The sequence below is a fragment of the Seriola aureovittata genome, chromosome 17, assembly GCF_021018895.1.
Source record: "Seriola aureovittata isolate HTS-2021-v1 ecotype China chromosome 17, ASM2101889v1, whole genome shotgun sequence".
In the NCBI taxonomy this organism is placed as follows: domain Eukaryota; kingdom Metazoa; phylum Chordata; class Actinopteri; order Carangiformes; family Carangidae; genus Seriola; species Seriola aureovittata.
Window position 1 is genome coordinate 16,051,546 of NC_079380.1, and position 26,479 is coordinate 16,078,024.

Sequence of the window (26,479 nt, forward strand, 5' to 3'; positions counted from 1 at the left end):
CCAAAACCTTTACTTTATCATTCATTCTCCCTGTTGTCTGCACATCGCCCACAGTCGAGCTGTCCAGAGAGACCAGTCCGGCAGAGGACGGGGTTCCTACTGCGGAAGAGGCAACGGAAGCAACGGAGGCTAACGCTGGTGTAGGCGAAGAAGGAGAGGAGGACCAGGGAGGGGATCAAAACCAGCCAGGAATCTACACAGAACATGTGTTCACCGACCCACTGGGGGTGGGACCCACTGACTCTTCTCCTACTAACACACAGAGGTGAGGAATGATTTAAGTTTTCAAGGTGCAAATCACAATAGCAAATTTTTAGGAGAAATATTTTATTAAAAAGAGGCGACAAGCTCCACAGAGTTCTTGCACTCCAGAAAGTCCTATAGTCGGGTGAGTCAGATCACAAACTGACTGTGAAAGAACCAAAAATCCCAGAACATCGTTTAGGTCCTCAGATCTTAATTAGGTAAAATTACTCTGTTTTCTACCCCGATGATGATAAAATGTTTAGTAAGATTAAGAACCTGATTAAGGTTTGAGGACCAACACTTGGTCAATACAAGTGATGAACTGTATGTGGGTTTTTTTTGGTTCTTTTCACATTAAAAGGAGGCAACAAAACTCCCATTTTGATTTGAAAATTTTAGCACTTAAGTAATCATACTTCTCCCCCTGGTAGTCCCAATAAAATAAAAGCAACATAATGTAGCCATGTATCTGAAAGACTGCTGCCTGGTGAAACGTCTGTCTTCTGTGATCTAGGGGCTCTGGGCAAGATGGAGTGGCCTCCTTGCCAGAAGACTCAGATCCTTCAGAGGGGGAAGTCCTGAGGATGAGCAGCGCCCTCCCCACCATGTGGCTGGGAGCTCAGAATGGCTGGTGAGCAGGACAATGGCCACTAGAGGGAGCTATTGGTGCAGGAAAAAAATAAGGGTTGGCCTCGACAGAGTGAATACTGCACAGTTATAACTTCATTGAGAAAGTAGGCTTAATGGACTAAATGTGCTTTTCAATATGAGGCCTAAATGACTGATAAGTGGTGACCAAAATTCATTAAGAGACATTATGTTTTAACCTAATAGTGTTTCTGTTGTTGAGCAAATCCTTTCACTCACACTTTCACCTGCTTTATTTTTCTCATTTATTTTGAAATCCATTCCTCATAAGCCAGTATTGCACTGCACTCTGTTCAGCCATTCCTTACCTCCCTGTCTCCTCATTTTCAAGTCTGTATGTCCACTCATCCGTGGCGCGATGGAGGAAGTGTCTCCACGCCATCAAGCTGAAAGACGCCATCCTCAGCATAGTGTGAGTACAAAGTCGGTTGTGTAGTTACTGAACACACCATTTTACCTTCAAGGTAAAAAAAAAAATGTCTGAAACGGTGTCTTCCTCATGTGTTACAGACATGTCAAAGGGAGAGTCCTCGTGGCGTTGGCTGATGGGACATTAGCAATTTTCCACCGAAGCATTGGTAAGTCTGTAGCATAGCACTCCTCGTAGTAAGACGCAAATCTGAGACCCATTTCATGCCACAAAGACCTCGGTTCTCAAGTCTATTCGTTTCTCGCCAGCAGACGGTCAATGGGACCTAACCAATTACCATCTGCTGGATCTTGGCCGGCCCCACCACTCTATCCGCTGTATGACTGTTGTCCATGACAAGGTGTGGTGTGGTTACAGGAACAAGATCTACATCATCCAGCCCAAGGCCATGAGGATAGAGGTACAGCAGTCACGACAGACAATTAACAGTCATTGTAGTTTTCTTTTCTAGTCTGCCTCAACTTATTAAACTTTACTGGGGGGAAAGGGTAATCCTGTCTTTCAGCAAAGCTCAAAACAACAAAATACTGTGTAAACTTGCCTTTATCTAAAACACGTCACATTTACAACTTTCACATTGAACATTTCCACAATGTCCCAACATCGCATCTCGACATGCCGTGCATGAGCAGAAGTCATTTGACGCTCATCCGCGCAAGGAGAGCCAGGTGCGGCAGCTGGCCTGGGTTGGAGACGGTATCTGGGTTTCCATCCGACTGGATTCAACCCTACGCTTGTTTCACGCCCACACCTACCAGCACCTCCAGGATGTGGACATCGAGCCCTACGTCAGCAAGATGCTCGGTATATATTAATCACTGGCTAAAGTTATTTGAGTCAGTAAAGTAAAGAATAAAGTTAGATCTTCTGAATCTGAAGTTATTTAGTGGGATTTGTTTTCATTTTGACGTTGCAGGAGTAAGAAATTAAAAAAGCTTCTTGTGAGTCAAAGTGTCACAAGTACAGTTCAGTATATAAAGATTTGAAAGCAGCACCTGTGTATCGTTGGTAAAAATTCTATCTTTTGATCGTGGGATTGACACAGTGAACAAATGTGCACTCTGTCTGCTCTGTGTGTGGTGCAGGTACGGGTAAACTGGGCTTCTCGTTCGTGAGAATCACAGCTCTCGTGGTGTCCTGCAGCCGTCTCTGGGTGGGGACAGGAAACGGCGTCATCATCTCCATCCCGCTGTCTGAAGGTATTGCACTCATGCACGGCATCAACAGCCCACTCAGATGTGCTCTAGCTTACTCCATTTACTTTAACTGTGTGTATTTATTGAAAAGCTCTGTAATAATAATAAATTTGTTTCTTTATTTGTATTTTCTTAAAGTGCTTCACAGAAAAATAAAACCAGATAAAAGAGAAGGTCAAACAGCCTGAGCATAGCAAAAAGCTTAAATAAAAACATATATCAAACATTATGCTAAAGGATCTGACAGTAAGTGAAGAGAGGCAATAAAATATGTTAGAACAATAATTAGGAATAACACATTTTAAAACATTTATCAAACATTACCAAAGGCTGAGACAAAAAAATGTGCTCCTGAGTGTGGGGGCTTTAATAGCAAAAGCTTGGTCACTGTTAGTCACAAACCTTGACCTTGGGTTGACCAGCAGGCCTCCATCCGCAGATCTCAATTCACAGGTGGGGCACATACCCTGTCAATAAATCTGAGATGTAATTGAGGGGAAGGCCATTTAAGGCCTTAAAAGTCAGCAATAAAATTTTAAAATCAATCCAAAATCTAAGAGGGAGCAAATGAAGGGAGGCGGGCACCGGAGTAATGTGATTGTACCTGTTTGTCGCTGTAATAAAACAAGCAGAGGCATTTTTTATTCGCTGAAGATGGTGCATGGAGGCCTGGCTGATACCCAAATAAAGTACATTACGATAATCAAGCTGGGAACAGATAAATACACGTACAATGTTTCATAGGTCAGCGACTGATAGTAAAGTTAAGTAAGTTTAGAGTATTTCTCACATACAGTATATTTTTTGAATGCTTTATGTGCGTTGCTGTGAAAGTGTTGAGTTCATTATCAGTGTGTGTGGTTTAAAATGAATGCTCACTCTGGCGTTTGCTTGAACTGAAGCACAGTGGAACTGAAGTAGTGGAGACAAGTTGCTTGCTCTTATCAAACTCATATCCCCCTCTGCTGTCCTCTTCGACTCCCGCCTCCACTTACTCTTTCATATTCCACCTCTGCTTCAGGAAGCCACAGACCCTCAGCGTGGACGCTCTGCGGTGCCTCAGGGATGATTCAACATCAGACTGTACACGGCCTCACAGCCTCACCTCTTCTCTCTTTGGCTTTTTAACCTCTCCCTAAATCCTGGCTGCCCTACATCCACTCTTTCTCTTCTCGCTGTGCGTCTGCGTTCCTACATTTCCTTTCAGGCTGCGAAACCCAGGCGCTACTTGTTGAATAAAAGACAACTGGGTTGCCATGGATACAGGTCTCACAGTCGCTGCGTAGCTCACACGAAATCCGTTTGGCAGGTTTATGCTGCGCAGCTCTGCTGTCAGTGGAAACGGAGGACAGCTTAGGTCCCCTTTTGTCCAACCTGTAGATTCTCTCCTACTGTACTCCTCTACTCCTTGGGCATGGGCGTCTCACTTTGTCTATGCTTTCAGAAACAATGAGTTCAAACAGGCTCATCTGCTGACATGAACCACAGACCGCTTCGCTGTCTGTCTGACAGACGCTGTGCTCGGGCTCTGCTCATAACCCTGCTTTGTCTTAATTTTCTGGATGGGGAATCAGTTCAACACTCTGTTGTGTGTGTGTGTGTGTGTGTGTGTGTGTGTGTGTGTGTGTGTGTGTGTGTGTGTGTGGTGTGTGTGTGTGTGTGTGTGTGTGTGTGTGTGTGTGTGTGTGTGTGTGTGTGTGTGTGTGTGTCAGTGAGCGATCAACACTGATCTGTCTTGATACATTTCCCTCTCTCAATGTGAGATTTGATCGTCTCACCAGTGCCCTTACAGTTTGTCTTTTGTCCCCTTTTTCACATAAGACCTGTATTGAAGTCTCTGCCTTCACTGCTTTAATACACCACCAGAAAATATTCAAACAAACAACATGAAACCCAACCCTTTTTTTTTTTTCTTTTTCTTTTTTTTTTTTGCACAAAATCACCATAACATTTGCCTTTTGACAACAGCAACTTTTATTTATTTATTTCTCTCTTATCTTGCAGCCAACAAGACAACGGGAATCGTGCCAAATCGGCCCGGCAGTGCTATACGGGTTTACGGTGATGACGGTTCAGACTGTGCCATGCCAGGCAGCTTCGTGCCATACTGCTCCATGGCCCACGCCCAGCTGTGTTTCCATGGACATCGAGATGCAGTCAAGTTTTTTGTTACCGTGCCAGGTAAGCAACCAGTGCAGACCAGAAACCGGAACAGACAAATGCTGCAAAATGAATAGATATTAATCAGTGAGAATCACCAGCCGTGTGTATGAGTCGTATTTTGTATCTGATAAACAGGCAGGAGCACCATTTTTATGTTATTTTTAGGTTGAGCTTCACCGATGAATCAGCTGGTCGATTGAAAAATTAAAAGTAATCTGCAACTACTTTGAAATGTTGGTTGCAGCTTCTCAGATGTGACATTTTGCTACTTTTTGACGTTTCATATACTAAATGATCAGTTGATAAAATAATCAGAAGATTAAATAATAATGAATTTTAATGTGAACAATTTCAATAATAGTGGAAAGAAAGTAAACTCATCTTTGACAATCAGGTAATTTCTTGTTTATTATTAAAAAATAATGGCAGCAGCTTCCTGATTACAGCTTTTCAAAAGCTTTGTTGTTTTGCTCTTCTTCTCATTACTGTAAACTGAAAATGTTTTATTTATTTTTTTTTTTTTACTCTTGGTTGGTCACAGGACAGGCAATGCCTCCTCCAGGTAGTGCAGACTCAGGCTCTGATGACCCTCCATCTGAATCCTCTGACACAGCAACTTCTGAGCCCAAAACATACCTGGTCATGAGTGGAGGCGAGGGCTACATTGACTTCAGAATGGGTGAGTGCACCATGTGTCTCCTACAAAATATTTAAGGTTGCATTTGAAAAGTAACGTAGCCGATTCTACACTGTGTGACTATTAAAATGCTGCAAAAACAACCAATATCTCCGCTGCGACCCAGCTGGTCGGCTGTTTGTTTGACTCGTCATCTTCCTCCTCAGGCGATGAGGGCGGTGAGTTGGACGGTTTATCAGAGCCAACAGCTAGCCAGCAGTCAGCACCCACCAAGGCCGAGCGGAGCCACCTCATCGTCTGGCAGGTCACAACTTCTCATGATTGAAAAAAAAAAAAATTTAAAAAATCACAGACTGTTGTGTCAATGCCAGGGCCACCCTCCAACCCCCGCATGCCCTCCTCTAAGTTTTTAATTTGATATTACTGATTGTTCTTAATGCCTGAGTAGTTGAATACTTTGTAAAAACAAAAAACAATTATTTTTAGTCCATGTTTTGTACAGTTTATTCTTTATGAATTTAAAATAGGTAAGGTGAGGTTTATGTTAACTTAAAGAAAACGTCCACAGTCCAAGTGTTCCCCTCTGCTGGGTTGCATGTTGGAAGAGCAGGTGCACACAGGAAAAAGGCCTAGTCAGCTTATCTAGAGCTGTGGGCAAAGTTTGATCAGGTAATGTACACACATTGTTTGTCTCCCAAATGTTAAAAATGGTTTAGATGTGACAAGACAAAAGGGAAAAGCACTTGAAGGATTTCATTAAAAAAGGGAGCAGGAAGTTTTGATTTGAAGTAAAGAATATTTTCTATTACTCAAGTAAGACTTTTACATTTGTAAACCACATGTCTGTGTATGTGCGAGCAACCGGTGTGTGAATGCATTCACTGATATTTTTTTTTTTTCCTGTGTTTAGCATTTTTATTATCTTTACCATTAGGGCTGGGTGTCAAGATAAGGTACCCGCAAGTCAAAATGCAAACAGAATATCAAAAGGATCAATTGTTTGAATGTGTTTTCTGAGGCTGATTACTCTACTGTACCATCTGATTATTAGCACGTACAAGTGGTCCACAAAAAAAACAAAAAAACATTTACTCATAATTAAATGTGCTTTTATTGAGCAAAAGTTGTAGGATAAAACATTATCGGAGAGGTTGTATTAATATGGAATGACACCGAAACCTATTTGCCACAGGATTATGTTTTGTGATCTGAATAATGTCTAAGCAGTCTGGGTACTTTAGGGTTACCTGTGAGTAGAAGGCCCAGCTTACTGTACTGTAGGTTAGCATTAGCCTGCATGGGGAAATATGTGTGTGTGTGTGTGTGTGTGTGTGTGCGTGCGATTGCTCGGCCGTTTCAAAGCTAAACCCTCGTCCGTCGTGTGAGGAGACTCTGCCTGTGCCACCAGCTTGGTGCTTCCTATCTGCTTCAGCTCATTGGCACTTTAAAATGTTAGATGTTAGTCGCTTGAGGTTTGGAAGAACACCCATGGTAATGTACACCACACTCCCGTGTGTGCTAATTGTGTGAAGGGAACAAAATGTACACATATTTGTAGCGAGGTGGCACCCCAATAACCAAAGGATGAAAGAAGAAGCACCGTGAAACTGACTATTTTTTTTTTTTCCCCCAACTTTAAAAGTCGTATGAGTCTAATAATTTGAAGGTTATACATTTATATCTTATTGGGAATAAACTTGAATAAGGGAATCTGACTAAAAGTAACATTTTTGTGTGGCACCTTCTAATGAACATGCACACAGCACTAAAGAGAGTCTCTCATGACTGCCTCATCATTCCTTGTGTTGTTGTTACAGATATGTTTGGAGGCCTGGAAGGCAAATATTGTCATTATTTTTTCTTGCTTTGGGCATTGTGCGTGTTTTGTATTCATCCATGAGACACTTTTATTAAGTAATGAGTATTTTCTTGACTGTAACATGATGAAGGATACCAATAGGTGTTTTAATTTGTTTTTATATCTGAAAAGTTGGGCCAAGATTGGTCTTCAGTCCATTTCAAAATAACTTTATATTGTGTTTTTGCCATTCCAGTATTTATTTCCTTTGTTATCGAGCCTATCTTGGTTCAGAATGTAACTTTCTACATGAGCAAAATATAATAGGAGGCTATTGTAAACAAAATAGTCAAATGAGTTTACATGATTGTTAATAATGGTTAAATAAAAGAAATCAATGTCATCATGTTGGAAATTTCTGACCAACCCTAAGATCAAAGTGTGCAAACAGTAACTCGGTGGTTTTCAAACAACACATTCATGTACTAAGCTATGCATGTTTTTTTAAGAGAACACTGCTATGTTATCAGCTAAATCTCTGTTTATTGCCACCGTTTTGGGTGGGATGGATGTCTATAGTGTGTGTGTGCGTGTGTGTTGCGTGTGTGTGTGTGTGTGTGTGTGTGTACAGTACATGTGTGTGCACATATAGAGTTTCAACCCAAGACACAGTGTGTCATAGTGTGTTTGATTTTGCAAATGTGCGGTGTATGTGTGCTCACTGTATGTCCATCTGTAAAACCCAGAGACTGGTCACATTTACCCGTTGTACTGCCATGACGGTGGTTCCTCTGGTCAGTGTTTGCTAAAACAGCATCATAGCCTTATTTTTAACAATCTATTAAATCAGTTTCATGGAGAAGTTCCTGTTATCATGTGTCTCATTGTTGTTAAATTCATTTATGTAATTCTTTCCCAATTGAAAAGTGTGGCTACGTATGTCTAGGTCACTCAAAACTTTATTTCTTAATCAGCCTCTCACTATGAGGAATGGGTTTTGACATGAACACACTATTTTATGCCAAAATTGAAACCATTTTGGTTATGGTACATTCAAGATTTTGTATGATGTCACATACTTCTGCGCACTAATCAGGATTCAGCAACATTTGAATTTGAATCTGAATCTCATGACAGTTGTTGGGTTGTTGTTCTTCTCACAGTCAATCAAGTCTGATAAAAAACACAGCCACAGTCCTGATGAAGTAGATTATAACTTTTTTTTTTTTTTAGTTGTGATATTAAATATCAAGATATTGTAGAGAAATACTACAAACAAATGACAAATGCCATAATCCACTGATGACATGTAATCACAATTTTAAATATTAACATACAAACAGTGTCAAATGCTTAAGAACCAGAACTTGCACCATTACTTTCCTTTATTCACTGCATCCTCTGTGAACTATAACTGATACATATATCACTTTACATCCCATGTGCATGTCTACACAAATGTTACCATGATGCAATAAGTAAAATCCATACCATTGCATACAATATTTAACAAATCAAATGACAAATACTATTTAGATTTGATGATATTCAAGTTTTATTACATGATAAGCAACACATAAAACAACTGACTCTTTCAAATTAACTGAGCCACATTACCACCAGATGGTGCCGCATGTCTATTTAAAAAAAAAACAAACAAAAAAAACTGAATCATCCTCTTAGCTCCACAGCGACATATTCAAAAATGATTTGTATCTGTAGTTTCAAAAGACATGAAGCCTCTTGCATAACACATCTGCGCTACATGTCACCATAATTGAATATTGACACTTAATTAAAGACCAAGCTGTTTTAATCTTTACTTTCTCCCATCGACTTGTCTACAGCTGGTGCAAACACAGCTGGTACGTTTTTAGGTTGCAGAAAAACCAAAGCATAATTATAATGAAAATATATTCATATATATTCAGGCCACAGTATGGCTCCAGTATGGCATATAATAGTGTCAGTACCTGCATTTCCTCAAAGAACCAAGGCTTGTTGATGCGCAATATGAGGAAACGCAGCTGCTAAATGTGAGGTGTCAACATAAAGATCATATTTTTACAGTCAGAAACTTGGCAATGAGGCAAAGAGTTCATGTGGTATTTTCCTCGGCCAGTAGGAGGCTGTGCTGTTCAAAAGCTTCTGTAGGATGCAGCATCACCACACATAACAATTTCCATGAAATTACATCACAGCGTAAAGCCCACCTCCCACCTCTCTGCCTTTCTCCGTCTCTTCCTCCATCCCAGCTCATCCACCCCTCCTCCTCCTCCTAAGCCGTGCGGGGGCAGACAGCGAGGTCTGCACACACATACAAAGAGGTTTCTGACGTCACAGAGTGTGATGTAGCCCAGACGGGGGATTCTGAGACTGTAACATGCCAGGTCCGATGTGCTGCATTACAGCTGGGATTCTGCAAAAGGAGAAGTGATCCCATCTTCCTGTTTGTCAGAGCTTTATCCTACAGATGGGGGTTGGGGCAAAAATTGCTTTCAACGAGTTACAGGTTCTGAGAAAAGAATAGATGAGGGGCATATGTATGTGAAACTGCACCTGCAATTCAAAGTGTGCTCGACTCTGCTCATTGTTTATTATGGAGCTTGACTTGGTCATTTAAGACGGTAAATTAAACCCAGTAGGCCCCAGTATGTGAATGCACGATTCATCTGTTATGTAACATCCCCAGCTGCCTACTCTGTGCCTCTCTCTGTCCTTCTCTGCCTTGTGAAAGTCAACCCGCCGTCAAAAGTCAAACATTTTGATGCGCTTTGTTCTCTGTTAGTAATCGATGATCCCAGAAAATACATCCTTCAGTAAAAGCTAGAAGCCCCCTTATTGTGTTCTTCCTTAGTTTTTTTTCTGTTTTGGATGCAGTTTGATGTGAACGTCGACAACTGTGCTTGTCTAAGACATGCGATGCAGGCTGCGAAATCAATGGTGTGATCAAGCTGCGAGATTAAGCCCGTAAGAACTTCAGCGAATGACCTTCAGAGTGGGAAGAAAAGGATAAAAAGGCCAATGTCACTGCTTTTATAACAGCTTCACCACACATTGTAGCCTCATGAAAGCTTTCATCAGGTGAAATGCATAGATGTGATAGCTGCAACACTATCAAGGATGCCTGTGGTATGTCAACACAGCGGTGGAGCAGTGTGTTGATTTATTTAGGAGACATTTCAGAATTAGTCATTCTTGGCTAGTGTTGAAGTGGGCTGGATGAAAGCAAAGAGAGGAAGGTGAGAAATCCAAGAAGTCTAGAAAAACAGAGGGGGTGGGTGGGGGAGAGAGAGAGAGAGAACAGAGACAGAGGAAAGAGGAGAGGCTCCCCAGATGACAGTGGTGTGAAACATGTGGCGGTGGTGAGGAGAGAGAGAAAGAGATCTGCTACATACTATCAGGACTCCCCCAGCTTCCAGCTTTCAGTTCCACTGAAACAAGATGAGAGGTGTCTGTTTGTGTGTTTTCCCTCAAACTTGCAATCCCAAAGCATGTGGTTCGGCTCCCCTGGACGGAGAGAGAAGATACAGTATGAATACTCAAATAGCTGATCTGAGGCAGTCAATTCTTTGAGGTTCAAACATTAGATCTCCTTGAACGCCATTGTGACTGTCTGGATTTTTTTTGTGTTGTGTGTGCTGGTACTGCTGCTCTTTTTTTTATTTTTATTTTTTGTCTGTTTATACCATCATGATTCATTTGTCATTTGAACTGCAAAATCTTCTTCTCTTCATTTCAAACAGCACCTGATGCTGCTGCATGCCAGAATTTAACAAATCAATTACTTGCTCTGTACCAAACAATTCCTCTGTGGAAGAATGGTGGTGTCAAAAGATTCGAGGTGCACAAAACAAATCCTGAGCGCCACTCAGTCTGCAAAGTCAACATTTGAAGAGTGCCCTCGTTTCTGTGTTCTGCTCTCTTAATTTTCTCCAGCTTCTTTGGCAGCCTCCGAGCAAAGAGGTCGCTTGTCAATCATTTTTGACTTGCAGGCTGCAACCGGACACACCCACATCCAAAGTTAAAGTTCGCACAAGCAAAAAAAACAGCTTCTGAATTTATTGCTCCTCTGTAAGCAGCGAATTGTGAGCACATGACTATTTAAGACAATATGTACACACTTAATGTCTATATGCCTTATCCTGTAGTCTACAATTTAAAGGGATAGTTCAGGTTATTTTACGTGGGGTTGTATGGGGTAGTCAGAGCGAAAAGTGCTGTTTGGATGGGAGGATAAATCGCTGAAAATATTCTTCACAAAGCGTACATTTAAACAGATATTGGATTGTTTCGTTGGGTGTTTTTAAAAGTGTCTAAAGCACGTATTTTCTGCTGGCCCTGTGCACAGCAACACCTAGCTCTGCTGGTGTGCCGGTGCTCCCAATCGGCTCTCTTAACTGGCAGCGCGCTAATCTGAATCTAGTGCAGGTAACACTCTGACTATGCATGAGTACCTCATACAACCCCACATAAAATAATCCGAACTACTCCTTTAAATTATTGTAGGCGTGTTGATCTGCACAGCTCAGCCAAACTCTGTTGATTCAACTGATGCCCCTCACTGTTGCCTAATTTTTTCATACCGATATTTTGGATTTGCATGCCTATTATAGAAATGCTGTCAGAGTGTAGCCACAGCCAATAATACTTTTTATTTATCCATTCTGTTTTTTTGAACCATTCCCCTCATGAATCTCACATGGAGTCAAATCAGAGTACATTAAACCCAACCGCCCCATAACAGGGTCTTTGGATTTCTGTGGGCAGCTTTCTGCTCAGAAGTGACAGTGGGGCTCATTACTCCACCAAGGTGTTTATGTTTTCACTCGTGTCTGTTTATTTGTCAGCAGGATTACGCAAAAAGTACAGAACTGATTTGCACCAGACTTGGTGGAGGGACAGGACATAGGGCGGGTAAGAACTCTGGAGCCTGGTATATATTGTTTGACATTGGCCTTGGTGGAGGTCTGCACTCTCTGGGTGTCTGTGTTCATACATGTTTGTCTTAGAAGGAAAGAAAAAATAAGCCCTAGACAGAATTAAACACAAAGCTAACACAGCCACCATAACAAATATCTGGTAACTACATTTAAATGAACGTGACTCTCAAAATGAGTCTGCCATAATGGCTTAAAAAGAAGTTAATTTACCAAAAAATGTAATGAAATATGGTAATTCAGGCATCAAAAACAGCTGTTTGTCTCCATCTGGTTGGAAGAACATGAACACTCTTTATCTCCAGACAACATGACGTGGAGACAAAGAGTGTTTGTGTTCTTCCAAAATTTCATAGGATAGTTAAAAACCGTGGGAAGATTTCCACAAAAACTAGAGTTTTAGATGCTACTAGTAAATACAAATAAAATTCCTAATTGATGTGTACATGAAAACAAATACACACGCACGCACGCACACACATACACACACACACACACACACAGTCAGTCAGTCCCACACACACCTGGAGTCTAAACCGTCATACACACACTGTTTGGTTTGGCCAGAGTCGTGGCTTTTACTTCTGTGTGTACATTCAGATGCAGCCCTCTGCTGTTTATAGCAGCTGCAGCAGTTTGATCACCACACCATCACATTACATTTCCACAAACAGAAAGATGCTTTTTAATTCAGAACCTTGTATCTGACAATAAAAATCTTCAGTTTGAAGGGATAAAATGATCAGGAGTGAAGTTCCAGGAATGAATCATACAAAAGCTAATGCAGTTTCACACACACGATATTAATCTATAAATTCAGTGTGTCCCCCTGACTGAAGGGTTGTGTAAATACAGCACGTGCTTCCCGTCGCCCCTGTCCGCTTGCGCTCTGTGTGCGCGTGTCTGTCTGATTGCATGTGTGCAACTGTGATCAAAAGTGATTTAAAAGCCCTCTTCTGTCCTGGTGAGAGTGCCCTTGGCCTCCCGTGGAGGTACGCAGTATTTCACTGTGATGGGCTGGGCTAAGCATTTTCTGAGCCATTAAAGCAAAGCAACACAGCATTGGTCGGGAGCACACCATGAACAAAACACAAGCCTGCAGGTGAAGCCTCAAAACCGCTGAAACCTCTTCAAGTGAAGAAAATAAAAGTAGATAGACAATATGAATTAGTGGCTGTGGTGTTTGTGTCTGTGTGTATGCCTATTTATAGCAGATGACTAAAGTGCTGAGGGGGCTGAACTGGGGTTGAAAGCAGGGACACAGTTTAGTGTGACACCATGTGCTGCCTGGCAGTGAGGCAGAGGTTATATATGGGTGCAAACCAGGCAGCTCCTCATCCTCTTTCTCTCTCTCCTCCTCTCGTGCTATATTTAGGGAGAGCTTTTGAAGTACACAAGTGTGTGGTTTAACCTTGTTTGTGGAATAGGAGGAGACCTGAATCCTTACCTATCCACCATGCTGCCCTCTGTCTCATTCTGCATGTGCTGAAGTGAGGCTCTAAATGTTAGAAAAAGGTTTTTGATCATAGACAAGTGGATGACAACGCAGCCAAAGATGCAGAAGAAGAAGAAAAACGTGGAGCAGAGCAAGAGTTTATCTTAGGATATCTAGTGTATATGAAAGGCAGTTAGTGGCAGACTGCACTGACAGTGTACTATGAATTATTGACCGGATAGATATTGATGAGGAATCATGTGTTTGTGTGTCTGTGTATTAATATATATGCGGTGCATTTAATAATTAAGCATCTGCAGTGTATGTGTTTGTGTATGTCGGTGAGGGGCAGGGTGAGCCAGCCTCTCTGCAGTCTGAGTGACATCACTGCACAGCAGAGCATGACAGGCAGCAAGGCCACAAGCACCAGGGAGATGTGGGTAATATTACCCACGCTCCTCGCGCCTTTATTTATCCCCTCTGCCCCAAGGGTCTGGTTACTCTTTCATCAGTGACGTAGGCATGCTGCTGCTATTGCTCTCCTCTCTCCTCTTTCTCTCTGTCTTTTTTCACCGTTGTGTGTGTTGCACACAGGCAGCAACTGGATGATTTTAGTCTTATGAGTCACTCTCTTTTCTCCCTTTTGAATTTTATGATTCATGGGGCTGGCAGTGGTTTTCTCTCTGAAGAGGCACTTAAGGCTTTCAGGCGCTCTGTACGCTCTCTGACAATCATTCTACTGCTTCATAACTTCTGTAATCACGGACACATGTAAACAAGAGAGCCTAGCAGCTGCTAGTGAGAAAATCTTGTCTACATTGCATCGTGAATCAAAAATGTTTTAGGGATTTTCATTCCTAAATGCTACATAGGCTATAGTAGGCTTATTACCTTTCACAGCCGTTTACTTACCAGAGCTTCAGCTGTTGTTGCATCACAAGACAAGAGGTTATAATACGCCGTCTGAGCAACACTACCTCTTCAGGGCAGATTGGATGCAAGAGTGACTCCATATCGGAAAGTGACGAAACAGCCCGAATGGGCCGGGGACAGAGGTGATAGAAATAGAGGCAAAACAAGAGTCTCCATTGCTGGAGACAGCTCTTGGTGACTGAAGGAATGAAGTTTGATGCTGAAATTGCAACATTTCTTCTAGAGTAGTAAGTAAAACAGCTGTTAATGCTAACATTAGCTATGGCATAGCTTAACTTAAAAATAGCTCCTTTAAGGACTCACTGTATGGCTTTATCTGGTATAGAGTGCTGAAGTTACTGACGCACAATCTTACTGACAAAATACATTTTCAATTTGCCTTTTTTGTTCAATGAAAGTGAAGCTAGTCTGTGATTAAAACCTAGAGCACATGCTCTGTTTCTTCCCCTGTTTTTCAGCATCTTGTTTTACAGCCATGTCTTTCCCATATCGAAACTGTCAATATCACAACAACAAACACACAATTGTCTAATTTCTTTCCTTATTTACTCTCGCCACCTCGGACTACATGTCCACCGACACCCCTCACCCTTTTCATTCCCGAAGTCTGATCAGCTGTCGCAGTCTGATTGTGTCTGTGTGTGAGTTACTGTGCACACGTAGGTGCAGCTTCATTAGCTACAAGCACGTGTGTCTCTGCTTTGGATGTAGTGGTGTGACAGTTGAGTCCACACCCTTCAGAGTTCATTTCACACTTGCGCTAGTTTAGACAGCCTCACTGAGGCTGCATCAGTTCTGTTTACTGGACACACAATTATCTCATCAGCACTTGTCAACTCCAAATAAAGTTCACTGAAAAATCGAAACACATTAAACCAAGAGAATTTGCTGTGAAATGGAAATAGGGAACATGGGTTATGATTTTGTTTCACCTTATGTCAAACACAATTTGCCGAAAGAGGAAAAGAGGAGATCTGTAAAGGTTGCATGGGCCACAATAATGAAGGTGCTGACTTACAGGTGACTCACATTGCATATCCACCCATCTCCTTCTCTTCCCTTTCAACCTCTCCTACCACGCCACTCGCTATTTTGTTTTCTCCTTGTTGTCTCTCCTCGTCCTCCATCTCCTCCACCTCTCCAGGCTAAGTCCTCCTTAACGCCCCCTCTGCGAAGTTATACTGGTGGGCAACATCCTAGCTTTTGATCCCTCAGTGTTGGATCTGTTGTGGCCCCTCGGGGGCTCTGAGCTGTGCTGACCTTTCCCAGGGGCCTGCCCATGTCACGTTCATCTGAAAACCCCTGGAGAGAGGCTGGTGGAAATATTGACTTTTTCCATCATCAAAAACGGCAACAAGCTGACATCTGTGTGCAGTGTGTGTGCAGTGTGTGTGTGTGTGTGTGTGTGTCTTTGTCCTGCCATTTTATTTCGGTTCAGATTTTTTTGAAGTCACACATGGCTGATTAATACTGATTACTCTAGAAGGCTTTGAACTCTAGAGGCTTCATCATCTCTCTGAGAGGGCATATAATTAATATGACTAACCTATGTAGGGCTAAAATGTCTTAATTGGCTCAATAAAATGTACTATTTATATTTTTCTGATTAATTATTGGTATATGAGCCTCAGCTCGCTAACTCACAAAGATGCAAAGTCAGTTGCTATACACAGGACTGCAGAAGAATCAACAAGCGAGTGCAAAAAGCAACAAAAAGCAAATGCATTTCATGTTCTCCAATAAGCAGTGAGTTAAAATCTAGTCCAAAAACTGCACAAAAATTATTCACACATTTTCTCAGCCGAGTACCTCAATCGCAATCATGTTTGTTATTCAAAACATATTAATGGAGACGGACACAGCCCTAAAGTGTATGTATGAAGGCTGGGATTTATAGGTCAGCAGTGAACATAAGCAGATTTAAAAAATGGCACGCTCTTACTGAATATAATGAAGTGCTACTCATTTAACCATCTTTTACAATTACCCCACTCACAAGTATTTCTGAGGGCCACATGAGAAATGCAACATGATAGACGTCTATATTCTTCCACGAGAACTGTTTCATGAGTCACAGTTATGAGATGGCCCATTAAAATGCAAATTTGTTCATTTATAAGAACTAATATAATGTCTGTCCTTGAATGTGACTTCTGTCATTGACCCTTTCATGTCCATAGCTTTTTTCGCTGCTGTTTTATTTTTAAAATGTATGTATGACTAGACCACTGAGGTGCTGTGCATCATGCTAAGCTGCAGTTTCAGTAATAACAATTGAGACTTTGTTGATTCTGGTTTACAGAACTGTCCTTTGCTTTTCACCGCTCAGTGGTATGTTTATTCAATCAAAAGGGGTCATGTTGACGTCTGAGCGAAGGAGAGAACGGTCAATCATCTTGTGCTCGGCCCTCTGCAAATCATGTGTGTTCCCCAGAAAATTTATCCATGTCCTTGCCAGACCACAGGGAGATAAGTGAACCTGCAGACTGATGTTGCAAGGTTAGTTGTTACTATGATGTCAAGGTAACTTAAAGGCATAAAAAGATAAATGCGTGCTTGTGAATTATGAGGAGACCAGTGCCTTATATATTTTAAACTGTCTGTTTCCATGATAAAAAGTTTGTTGGTATTATATTGTGATTGGACTTTTTTCAGGGGTTGTCGTGTGCTAAGATGTTTACGTTTTTAGATCTCCCATTGAGTAATGTGCCTTGTATAATAAGTTCAGCTTAGCATAAAGACTGGAGTGACTCTGTCCAAAGGTAACACAATCAGCCTACCAGTGCTCTTTATAGTTTGTTTGTTTAATCTGTGTAAAACAAAAAAACAAACAAACAATTTGCCATTTTACGAGGGGTTATATTCTGGGCTTAGTCCTTGGCAGGTATCTTCCTGGAGTCTCCCCGGGTTGCCTGGTAACTGGTCTTGTTTTGTGTCACGGACCTAGAGTACAGCCATGGTGTTCATTATCACTGGAAAAAGTTATTCACATGAGTGTGTGTTTAGAAGTTGGAAAGCCTTTGCACCATGATTAATACAGGCCACTTAACATTTGCTAATACACATTATTGTGGTGTTCTGTCAGAAGTCTCCACGTGATGCTGTGTAGAAATTAGAATTTTGTGTTGCAGCACGTTGTATCATTTCTCTGGGTTCTACCTTCCTCTAGCCTCTCACAGCTCTCTATACTCTCACACATACCAATACACTGTGTTTCCCCCACTATCTCTCTCTCTTTATATTTCTGGCATCCTCCTGTATATTGTGGTTTGTCTTTACCTGAAGGCCGCAGGCACAGATACGCTGATCTACAGATGGTAGTGTGCATGAACTCTGGGATGGCTGAGAAAACTAGATTATAACAGTGTGTGTGCGTCAGACGCCTCGGGACCAAATGGAATAAAAAGCAGAAGAAAAAACATAGTGTAAAGAAATCCACACCTCATTGTATCCTATATTGTATTTCTATAAAGCTGCCTGAACATTGCTGACTACATGTTTTATAGAAAAGAAAAATTAAGAGGTTCATATTTCACTGAAAAAGCAATTCAACACACTGTATGTGCTGTAAAAAGATAATGAAGTGAGACTAGAAAAATAACTTGCCATAGGTAGCTCCATTATACCTACTCCTGGTTTACATAAATAACACATGGAATTGGAAATGAAGGTGTGCTTATCCTCTTCCATGTAAACAGGGATGTGGATGGAAATGTATATTTACATCGCTCAGACACACACACACACACACACACACGCATATACATAAACACAGCACACATGCATATGCAAATGTTTCGCTGTCTTGCACCATGATGTGATTACTGAGCATCTTTGGGTGCAGTGGCAGGCGTGTGGTGAGACAGAGTCATAAATCTCTGACAGGGAGACAGACAGAGAGAGAGAGAGACAACCAGACATATCGGAGCAGGGAGACTAGTCTGCCATTCTTTTACTGGAAGAGCACCACATGTCTTTGGTGGTGGGACGATTTGTCTTTTTCACTTAGCTATGCAAGCTTAGCTAAGTCGATCTTTGTAATTACAACAACCTGGAGGTCATTTTCCATTCACTTTTCAAATGGCTCCGGAGATTTTTGGTTTGACAAAATGTTTAGGGATTTCGAGTTGGAGCATTAGCATTTTGAGTACTTTGTCAGTGTTAAGGGAAATGTGCTTATTTGCTTTCTGGTTAGATGAGAAGACTGATACCGCTGACTGATGTCCAGCAAATGCAAAGCAACCACATGCACAGTTAGCTTATCTTAGCATAAAGACCAGGGACAGCAGGAGACAGCTAGCCTGTCCAAAGGTAACAAAATCTAGCTACCAGCACCTCTAAAGCTCATTAGTTACTGTATATCTTGTTTGTTTAATTTGCACAAAGACCAAAGTAGGACATCAGTGTAACATCAGAATCTGGTCCCAGCTAACAAGTAAATGGAAAAAAAATAGAAAAAAAACCCCAAAACATTTGGTTAATTTTGGACAGAACCAGGGTAGTTGTCTCCCTGTTTCCAGTCAGAGTGTCATTTGAAATGTGCATATATTAAATGAAAATGTTTCTTTTAACTTGTGAAATCAGGTAAATCAAAACTCTGTAGGCTACAGAATCTTGATGCAGTCACCTGCCTGCACTGATGGCTCCTGCTGAACCTCGCTGCCCTGTTACACTCAGTTTGCACTGCTTGCACTTACTCAGCCTTCTGAATGAGTGTCATTGCTGCGAGTGAGTTGAGAAAACTGTCAAAGATGTGTTCCCATGACAACCTCCATCCAGCATTAGCAACATGAGGTGTCAGGGAGTATCTAAGTATGTAAGATGTGTGTGTGTGTTTGTGTGTGTGTGTTTTTGTAGAGCGAGAGTGAGAGAAATAGACTGTTGATGTGGGTGGAAGCAAGTGAAGCAATTTGAAACTTGGACATAAATGTGAAGTACATGTGTGGGTGAAAGGTGACCACTGATATGGATATGGCCAGTGTAGTTGCTTTTTTTTTTTTTTTTTTTTTACATCCAGTTAGTGAACTGAAAAATACACAAACTCATATTAATGTGCGTTCACTGCCCCAACCAACTTTTGTCTAACCTTTGCAAACGCCCCACCTTCAGATGCATTTACATTTATGGAAACTTGCATGCAAAAACACTCATGCTCACACACCCATTGTGGCAGGCTGAGATCCCAGCAGACAGGCTGCGCTGAATGTGTTTGTTGTTGTTGTTGTTGTTGTTGTTGTTGTTGTGTTGTTGTTGTTGTTGTTGTCGTGTCGTTTACGTCATGTCCAATTCAGCCTTGAAGGACTTCTACGAGTGTTGCTATGTCACATGAATGCTTGAAACTATTATCAGAAGTCATAATGGTGAATAAAATAGACATTTTACACAAGTTTTTACACAACTGACTACTGACATTACTGTTAGCATCACTGGGTTTATCTTGAGTTCAAACAATTATCAAAACAGCTGGAAAATGGGTCATGGTTGGTGATAATGTGTCTTCTTGTTGTGACATGTCTCTGGCACCTGTCAGCTCGTGGCCTGAGGAAGTCCCTCACAGTGTACTCCTTCACTTCCCAACGATTTTCCTATCTTTTTTTTTTTTTTTTGTCATTTTCTCCTTTACTGTGGGTGTTGTTTCAATCCCACTCTTCACTTTCCCCTTCTCTCTATCTTTTAACTCTCTCATGCATTCTTCTCTTGCTGCTCCTCCCTGTCCTCACATTTCAGTTACATGGAAGAGCAGAATCTTTTTCCATATGTGTCGTTGTTATTCTTTGACATTCAGCCCACAAAAACACCTTGAAAGTATTTTACACACCACTCTTGCAAGACCAAGCACATCTTCAGAGTTGCAATTTTGAGATACGATCTTGCCGAAACTCCAATTTAAAAACCTTCCCTTCAGGGATGTGAACCTGTATTTCATACATGTCAAACTTAATGAATATCTGTGCTCTCTTTCTTCGCCCGCGCCTACCTCTTTTTATCCCCGACACGTATGAAATACAGCAGCGTTTTGGCGTTTACTGGACGCGACACACATGCACACAACTGCACAACTAAAAGACATACAGCAGGGCAGGGGGGAATTAAATTTTCTAATTTATCTGCCAAGGTTGGGTGGCAGTGGTGGCTGTCTGACCTCTGGGATGCCTCACAGGAGCATCAGTCTCCTGCATGACAAGTTGCAGTGAAGAACTAGTACATCTTAGCCGAAGGGGAGAATAGCATTTCTGAGTGTGCAAGCACCCCACCTTTTTTTTTTTTTATGTGACAAAGGAACAGATTGATGATAGATTGGAAATCAGTACAGCGTAGTGTCAGAACCGGTTGCTAGGGTGTTTGAATAGTCTGATTCAGTTTCATGTGGTGTGATTTTAAGAAAAAAAATTGAAACTTAGAAATTAGATTATGTTAGAAATGTGATAGACTGATACATGTTTCATATTTGATCCTGGGAACATTAAATATTTTTGTGTAAAATCATGCCAAACTCTCTGGGCTCACACTCAGGAAATTGGAGGTTATCGCTTTTTCATGACCATATTATGAATCTTCCATAGCCAACACAGGCTCCTTGTACACGACTGTATTGTTTTGCGGTGGAGACATCACAGTAGTTTGTCCCTCCTGTCTCTCTGTAGGGGCTTGAGTGTTTGCCCATTCCTTCTGTGTCCTGCTAGCATATTGCACAATGTCCTTTTAGTGGAGGAGAGCTGCCTGGGTGTGAAAATGGCAATGTTTGTGAAACGTCTTGTGCACTGAGGTGTAGGGAACACTTCCAAGCCTGAGGGGCAGTTTACCTTTTTAGGAATGTGGGCACTATTCTCACTTCTAACCCTGAGCTTCGAATGTGGCCGCTCTTCACAATGCTGAAGCAGTGATTTTAGCTTTCTGACAGCATCCTTTCTCTTGTTCTTCACAGGAAAGGCTCCAGTCAGTTTGTGCAGAGCGGTGCTTCAGTATCCTGCTCCTGTCTCAATGAATGCCGCCTTGACTGAGCACCAGTGTGACGATATCAAAGCCAGTATCGCATTATCAATCAAAAGACGAGGCGTGACCTTTATATTTGGGGTGTGTGCTGTGTTGAAACGTGTGTGTGTTTGTGTGTGCTTGGATCTGTTTCTAGGCAATCGCCGCAGGGTCATTATGTCACCATGCTTGTCCTCCCACAGCTGTATGCCTTATCACTATCTGGTTGTGTAAACTTGATTTGATATGGAGCAAAGCTTCCCTGTGAACCTAGATTTTTTTTTTTTTAAAAACGAACTTGTTTTATTTTTGGCTATGGCGCATTTTAGGTCCTGATCCAAATGGCTGACAACTCTTTTCTCAAGCCTCACAATCAACAATGTCCCCAGCAGTGATGGAAATACTCAGATCCAATAACAACCAATAAGTATAAAAAAATGTATAAGAGTCCTGAGAGTCCAAAAGTAAAAGTACAGAAGTATTAACTGCAAAATGTACTTAGTGTATTTGTACAAAGTATAAAAGGTAAAACAACCAGAAAAGCCTCCATGTGATATGACATTAGATTTTTAATATTGATGCAACAATATGAAAGTAAGTGGCATTTTACTGTTGTAGATGGTTGAGGTGGAGCTAGTTTAACTTTCTATAGACACAGTTAGGTGCAGTGTAGTGATTCCCAACCTATGGCTTGGTTACCTATGGTTTTAATGTGCAAAGTTGGTCTGAAAAATAACTTGTAACTACAACTGTCAGAACAAAACTTTCAATGTAGTGGAGTAAATAGGACAATATTTACCTCTGAAATGAAGTGGAGTAGAAGTATGAAGTGGCATAAAATGGAGTTACTTAAGTAAAGTGGAACTGTGCTTAAATACAGAGTGAATGTACTTTCTACCAATGGTCTCCTGTATACGTAGCTCATTACATGCAGTGAGCTGTTGTCAACACAGGTTTTCGAGGTCCCTTTTTCTGTCTCTGATCATCTGCTAAAGAACAGGACCTTTGGGTTTGTTCATTGTTCATTCCCTGCAGAAATGTTTATTTGTTTCTCTCCTCCCCATCCATCTACAACTCTTTCCATCTTTTTCTAACTGTGTATATCCTCACATATTTCCACATTTTAGTTCTAGTCCACACCTCTTCTTTCACAGCCATAGTCTTCCTGCTCTGTGTGTTTTAAAGGGACTCTAGTCTAGATTTAGACTGTCTTAATTAATTCCCATGGTAAAAGATTGTTTTCAACTGTTCAGACTCAGACGTGGCTGCTGTGAAGTATCAGGCAGGGGGGGTTCAGCTATCTGAAATTTAAATGCCAGATCTGTGGGTGGCAGAAGCTGGAGAGAAACACCTCACTCACTCACTGTGAAAGTGCAGCAGTCACAGGGATGCGGCTGAAAGTCAAAGTGTGATGTTAGTTTGGAGCAGAACCGGGTTATCGGCTGGCTTTATTTACTCTTTGTGTGTGTGTGTTGAGTGTGTGTTGTGTGGCCACTGATTCTTGACCCTCATTAGCTTGTTCATGGTTTGTGCACATGCATAGGGATACACACTCACTCACATACAAACAGTTGTCTGACAGATGCGTGCTAATCAGCCGCTTAGCTAAGGTAGATTTGCAGTCCAGAGTATTTGACCAGTCACATCCTTGAGAAGAGCAGCTGAGGAGACTGAGAGTTTGAGAGAGTAGCTTTGCTTGGGTATGAATAGCAAGGCTAATCGCCCCGGGCCATGGGAACCAGCTAGCTGCAGGGCTAAGAATATGCCGGATTGCTGCTTCGTGTGACAGCCAGAGAGCCGCTCTGCCGGGCAAGACGGTGACCCACACTGGGAGCGGATTGAGGTCAGCTTGACACTTTCTGCCTCCAAAGCTAGCTCAAGCTTATACAAGAGGAATAAGGAGCATTGGAGGTTATTTTAGTGTATGTACCAGGCAGATGGGTAAAAGAAAGGGAGAGAGAGTTATTCAAGTAGCCTTTTGTGAGTTTATAGAAAGAGAACTTTATATAGCCTAATGGCTAAGTCCACACTGTGGACTAGGAACAGCACTTAAACATCGATTGGATTAGTATTAACAACATTGCCTTGCTGAAATTGTTTCCAATGCCTCTGCATTCAGAAACACACAGCAGTATATTAATAATGCATATGCTGTGTTTAGGATACGGTATTTCATATTAATGACAGTATCCAGTGCTAGTAAGTTAGAGTTCGGATTGCTTCAGTCTCTCACGGTGAGCATCATGTCTCGTGACTCTGGTTGGCTGTTGTATCAAAAGGGATGCATTTCAAGCTTAAAAACCTGCACAAAATATGATCCTCGAAGAGCCACAAAGTGAATAGTCTCCCTCTTGATGAACCACTACTGAATATCAATACCCGCAGTAAGAAAATCATTACACAGCGGGGCTCAGTTCCTTCAGGATCGAAGAAATCCTAACAGCCTCTGACCTTCAATGATCACCTCCCAACTTGAGAAACATGTTGGGTCTAATTGAATCCTGTCATTCTGCACCTGATATGAAGGCGCTGCATCTCAACCCTTCTACCCAGTCACTGTCCATAAATTTTTCATTCTGTATTGACTCTTCCTGTCAATATTTCTGATACGTAAAGGGGCTGTTAAAATTCATGAAGGGTACGGGTGCGTAGTAGGTCATAGAGAAGCCGAAATGAGCACCAGTCTCATGAAGCCTGCAGAAATTCTTTAAAATCAGAGGTGATTTTTTTTTTTGGCAGCATATCGACCAAGCGTACACAATATTAGGCAACTAGAGCTTCATCAATTTATGTTCAGCAAATTTTGTGAAACATGAAATGTTGCTAAAGTATTAATGAGAGACACCTCTTGGCAAAAAAAATCTGGCTACTGCTTCTTCTTCTTCTGAGGTTGTGCATGGATCTGAGAAATGACCTGAATTGAAATGACAGAGTGGAGGAGAAAAAAAAAAAGAAAAACAAGCGAAAAAGAAGCCAAGTTTACAGTGGAAAGAAGAAGCCCTCCTGCTAGTTTTTCTCCGCTCTGCCACTAACTCGTTTGCTTTCTACGTTTCATATGCAGCCAATGCAGCCTGTGCAAAAAAAAACAAAAAAAAAAAGGAAATAAAAATTACTTCCGGCTCTGCTGTAGAAGATTGCCGATCACGCTTGTTTGCAAAACAATGAAACATTATTGCTCACATAATAAGAAATCACTGGTTAATTTGTGAGGATAGCGATGCTGGTTGTTGGCCGAAGGTTTGACCTGTGAATGTGCCGGGTCACTACACACTCGTGGGCGTCAGCAGAGCTATTAACGACTAACTAAGCTCCTCCGTTTAGCAGTGTGCTAGGGTGCTTGTGAAATAATCAACAGCAGGGAGGAGTGGTGGCTTTCTCTCTGACAGCTGCATTATATTTATTTCTCTCTTTCTCCGTCTTCTCTTGGCTTCTATCTTCCTTTCTCTCTGTTCCTAATCCTCTCTCACTCTCTCCTCTCTCCAGCATCTTACCTTCCTCTATTTCTCTTTCACATATCCTCCATTTTATTTTCAGCTTTATGTCAAAATCGCTGTTACTGTTTCCTTTTTTCCTCTGTGTGTCTCTTCATACGCTTCTCATTTCCTTTTCAGACACTATAAACCTTTTAAGGGAAAGCTGCAGGCTGCCCCGGCTCTCAAAAAAGCCAATCCTCACCTCATGGAAGTGAACTTGAGGAATGCAGAGAAGAACGGGACACAGTTTGACTGGGAAACACTCTCTCTTGTTCTCTCTTTCCCCTCTTTATCACAGTTGTGCTTACTGTAAGGACATCTTTTACTACTTCACCGCCAGCAGTTCTGTGAGGTGACAGGAAAATAAGTGGGAATGTGAGGATAATTTTATCAGCCATGAGCAAACTTGTAAAACACCATACAAGCATGAAATACAAATGCTGCAAAGCCATAACCATCCATCCAGACTGTACTGTACACATTTGACATTTTCAGTAAAATGCCTGTTGATTAATCACCATAAAGAACATTTGTTTCTGCAGCACTGTGTACTTATTTTCTTTCCTGCAGATAGTCGGCAGTTGCGTGCAGTGTTGACAAGGTAAACACAAGAGGGGAGGCTATAGCTACCGCATCAGTAAATGGCGCGACCAAGTTGCCCTCTTGATTCTGTCCACATTAGCTGTGATTATGCCTGCACTGATCCAAAATAAGCCTGAATCTTTCAGCCTGTGAGTAACTTCATGCCCAAAATACAATAGTATAAAGGGGGGTGGAAAAACATGAGGTATTTTTAAAGGTGCTGTTTGTAAGTTTTGCTATTGCTACATAGCCAGTGTTAGCATTAATAGCTGTTTACCTACCAAGAAACGTTGCGAATTCTGCATCAAACTTCATTCCTTTACTCACCAAGAGGTGTCTCCAGTGTTGGAAAGCAACTCTCTTGTTATGCTTCTATTTCTATCACCTCTCTTCCTCTACTGAAGTTAGCATGCTAACCAGCTAGCCCCAGCCAATCACTTTCCGATACCGAATCACTATAGGATCCAGTCTGCCCTGGAGAAGTAGTGCTGTTCATTTGTTGTTATATTGTAAATGCAATGTTGGCTATCTTGTCAAGACTGGTAAGTAAACAGCTGTTCATGCAATGGCAAAACTTAAAAATAGCCCATTTAAAATGATTTGACTGAATGACTTTGGGAAATTAGAGTACAGTATGTGGCTTGGTGCCTACAAACATCTGTGCATTATTGATATGTAGTTTTTTTAAATCTTTTAACACATAGAGACACATAGGAAGGCTATAGCCTTGACATGTCAAGAACACAGCCATTTATTTTTTTAAAGAGAATATTTAATACAGGGCTTCACCACTTTGCGGACACTGTCACTCCTAATATGAACATGGATTGATATATTTACTCTGAGTGACACTGGGCACAGTGCTAACATTAGCAATATGAATTAAAATTTGACTGACTTTACTGGGTAAACATTGGAAGATATCTTGATAGAGGAAGCAGGTCCTATCTAACACTCCTTCAAACAACATGTTTGACTAGAGAACTGGCTTCTCTCACATTAACTGCTGGCCAAAGCTGGAGATAC

General features: G+C 41.5%; 1 protein-coding gene across 13 annotated transcripts in view; it reads left to right on the forward strand.

Annotated features, from left to right (window-relative positions):
* spag9a (sperm associated antigen 9a) overlaps positions 1-25,412 on the forward strand; it is a 42,343-nt gene extending 16,931 nt beyond the window's left edge. For 7 of the 13 annotated variants that reach the window (XM_056401238.1, XM_056401243.1, XM_056401241.1 and 4 more), the window contains 10 exons: positions 55-265; positions 761-877; positions 1,226-1,306; positions 1,405-1,472; positions 1,573-1,724; positions 1,957-2,128; positions 2,410-2,523; positions 4,525-4,701; positions 5,225-5,362; positions 5,527-7,980. In XM_056401238.1, coding sequence (XP_056257213.1) covers positions 55-265; positions 761-877; positions 1,226-1,306; positions 1,405-1,472; positions 1,573-1,724; positions 1,957-2,128; positions 2,410-2,523; positions 4,525-4,701; positions 5,225-5,362; positions 5,527-5,645 — 1,349 coding nt within the window. In that variant the 3' untranslated portion in view covers positions 5,646-7,980. Of the gene's footprint in view, positions 1-54; positions 266-760; positions 878-1,225; positions 1,307-1,404; positions 1,473-1,572; positions 1,725-1,956; positions 2,129-2,409; positions 2,524-4,524; positions 4,702-5,224; positions 5,363-5,526; positions 7,981-25,009 lie in introns of those variants that run through there. The other 6 variants (XM_056401239.1, XM_056401250.1, XM_056401247.1 and 3 more) reach the window with 2 other exon arrangements.
* The last annotated feature ends 1,067 nt before the right edge of the window (positions 25,413-26,479 follow it).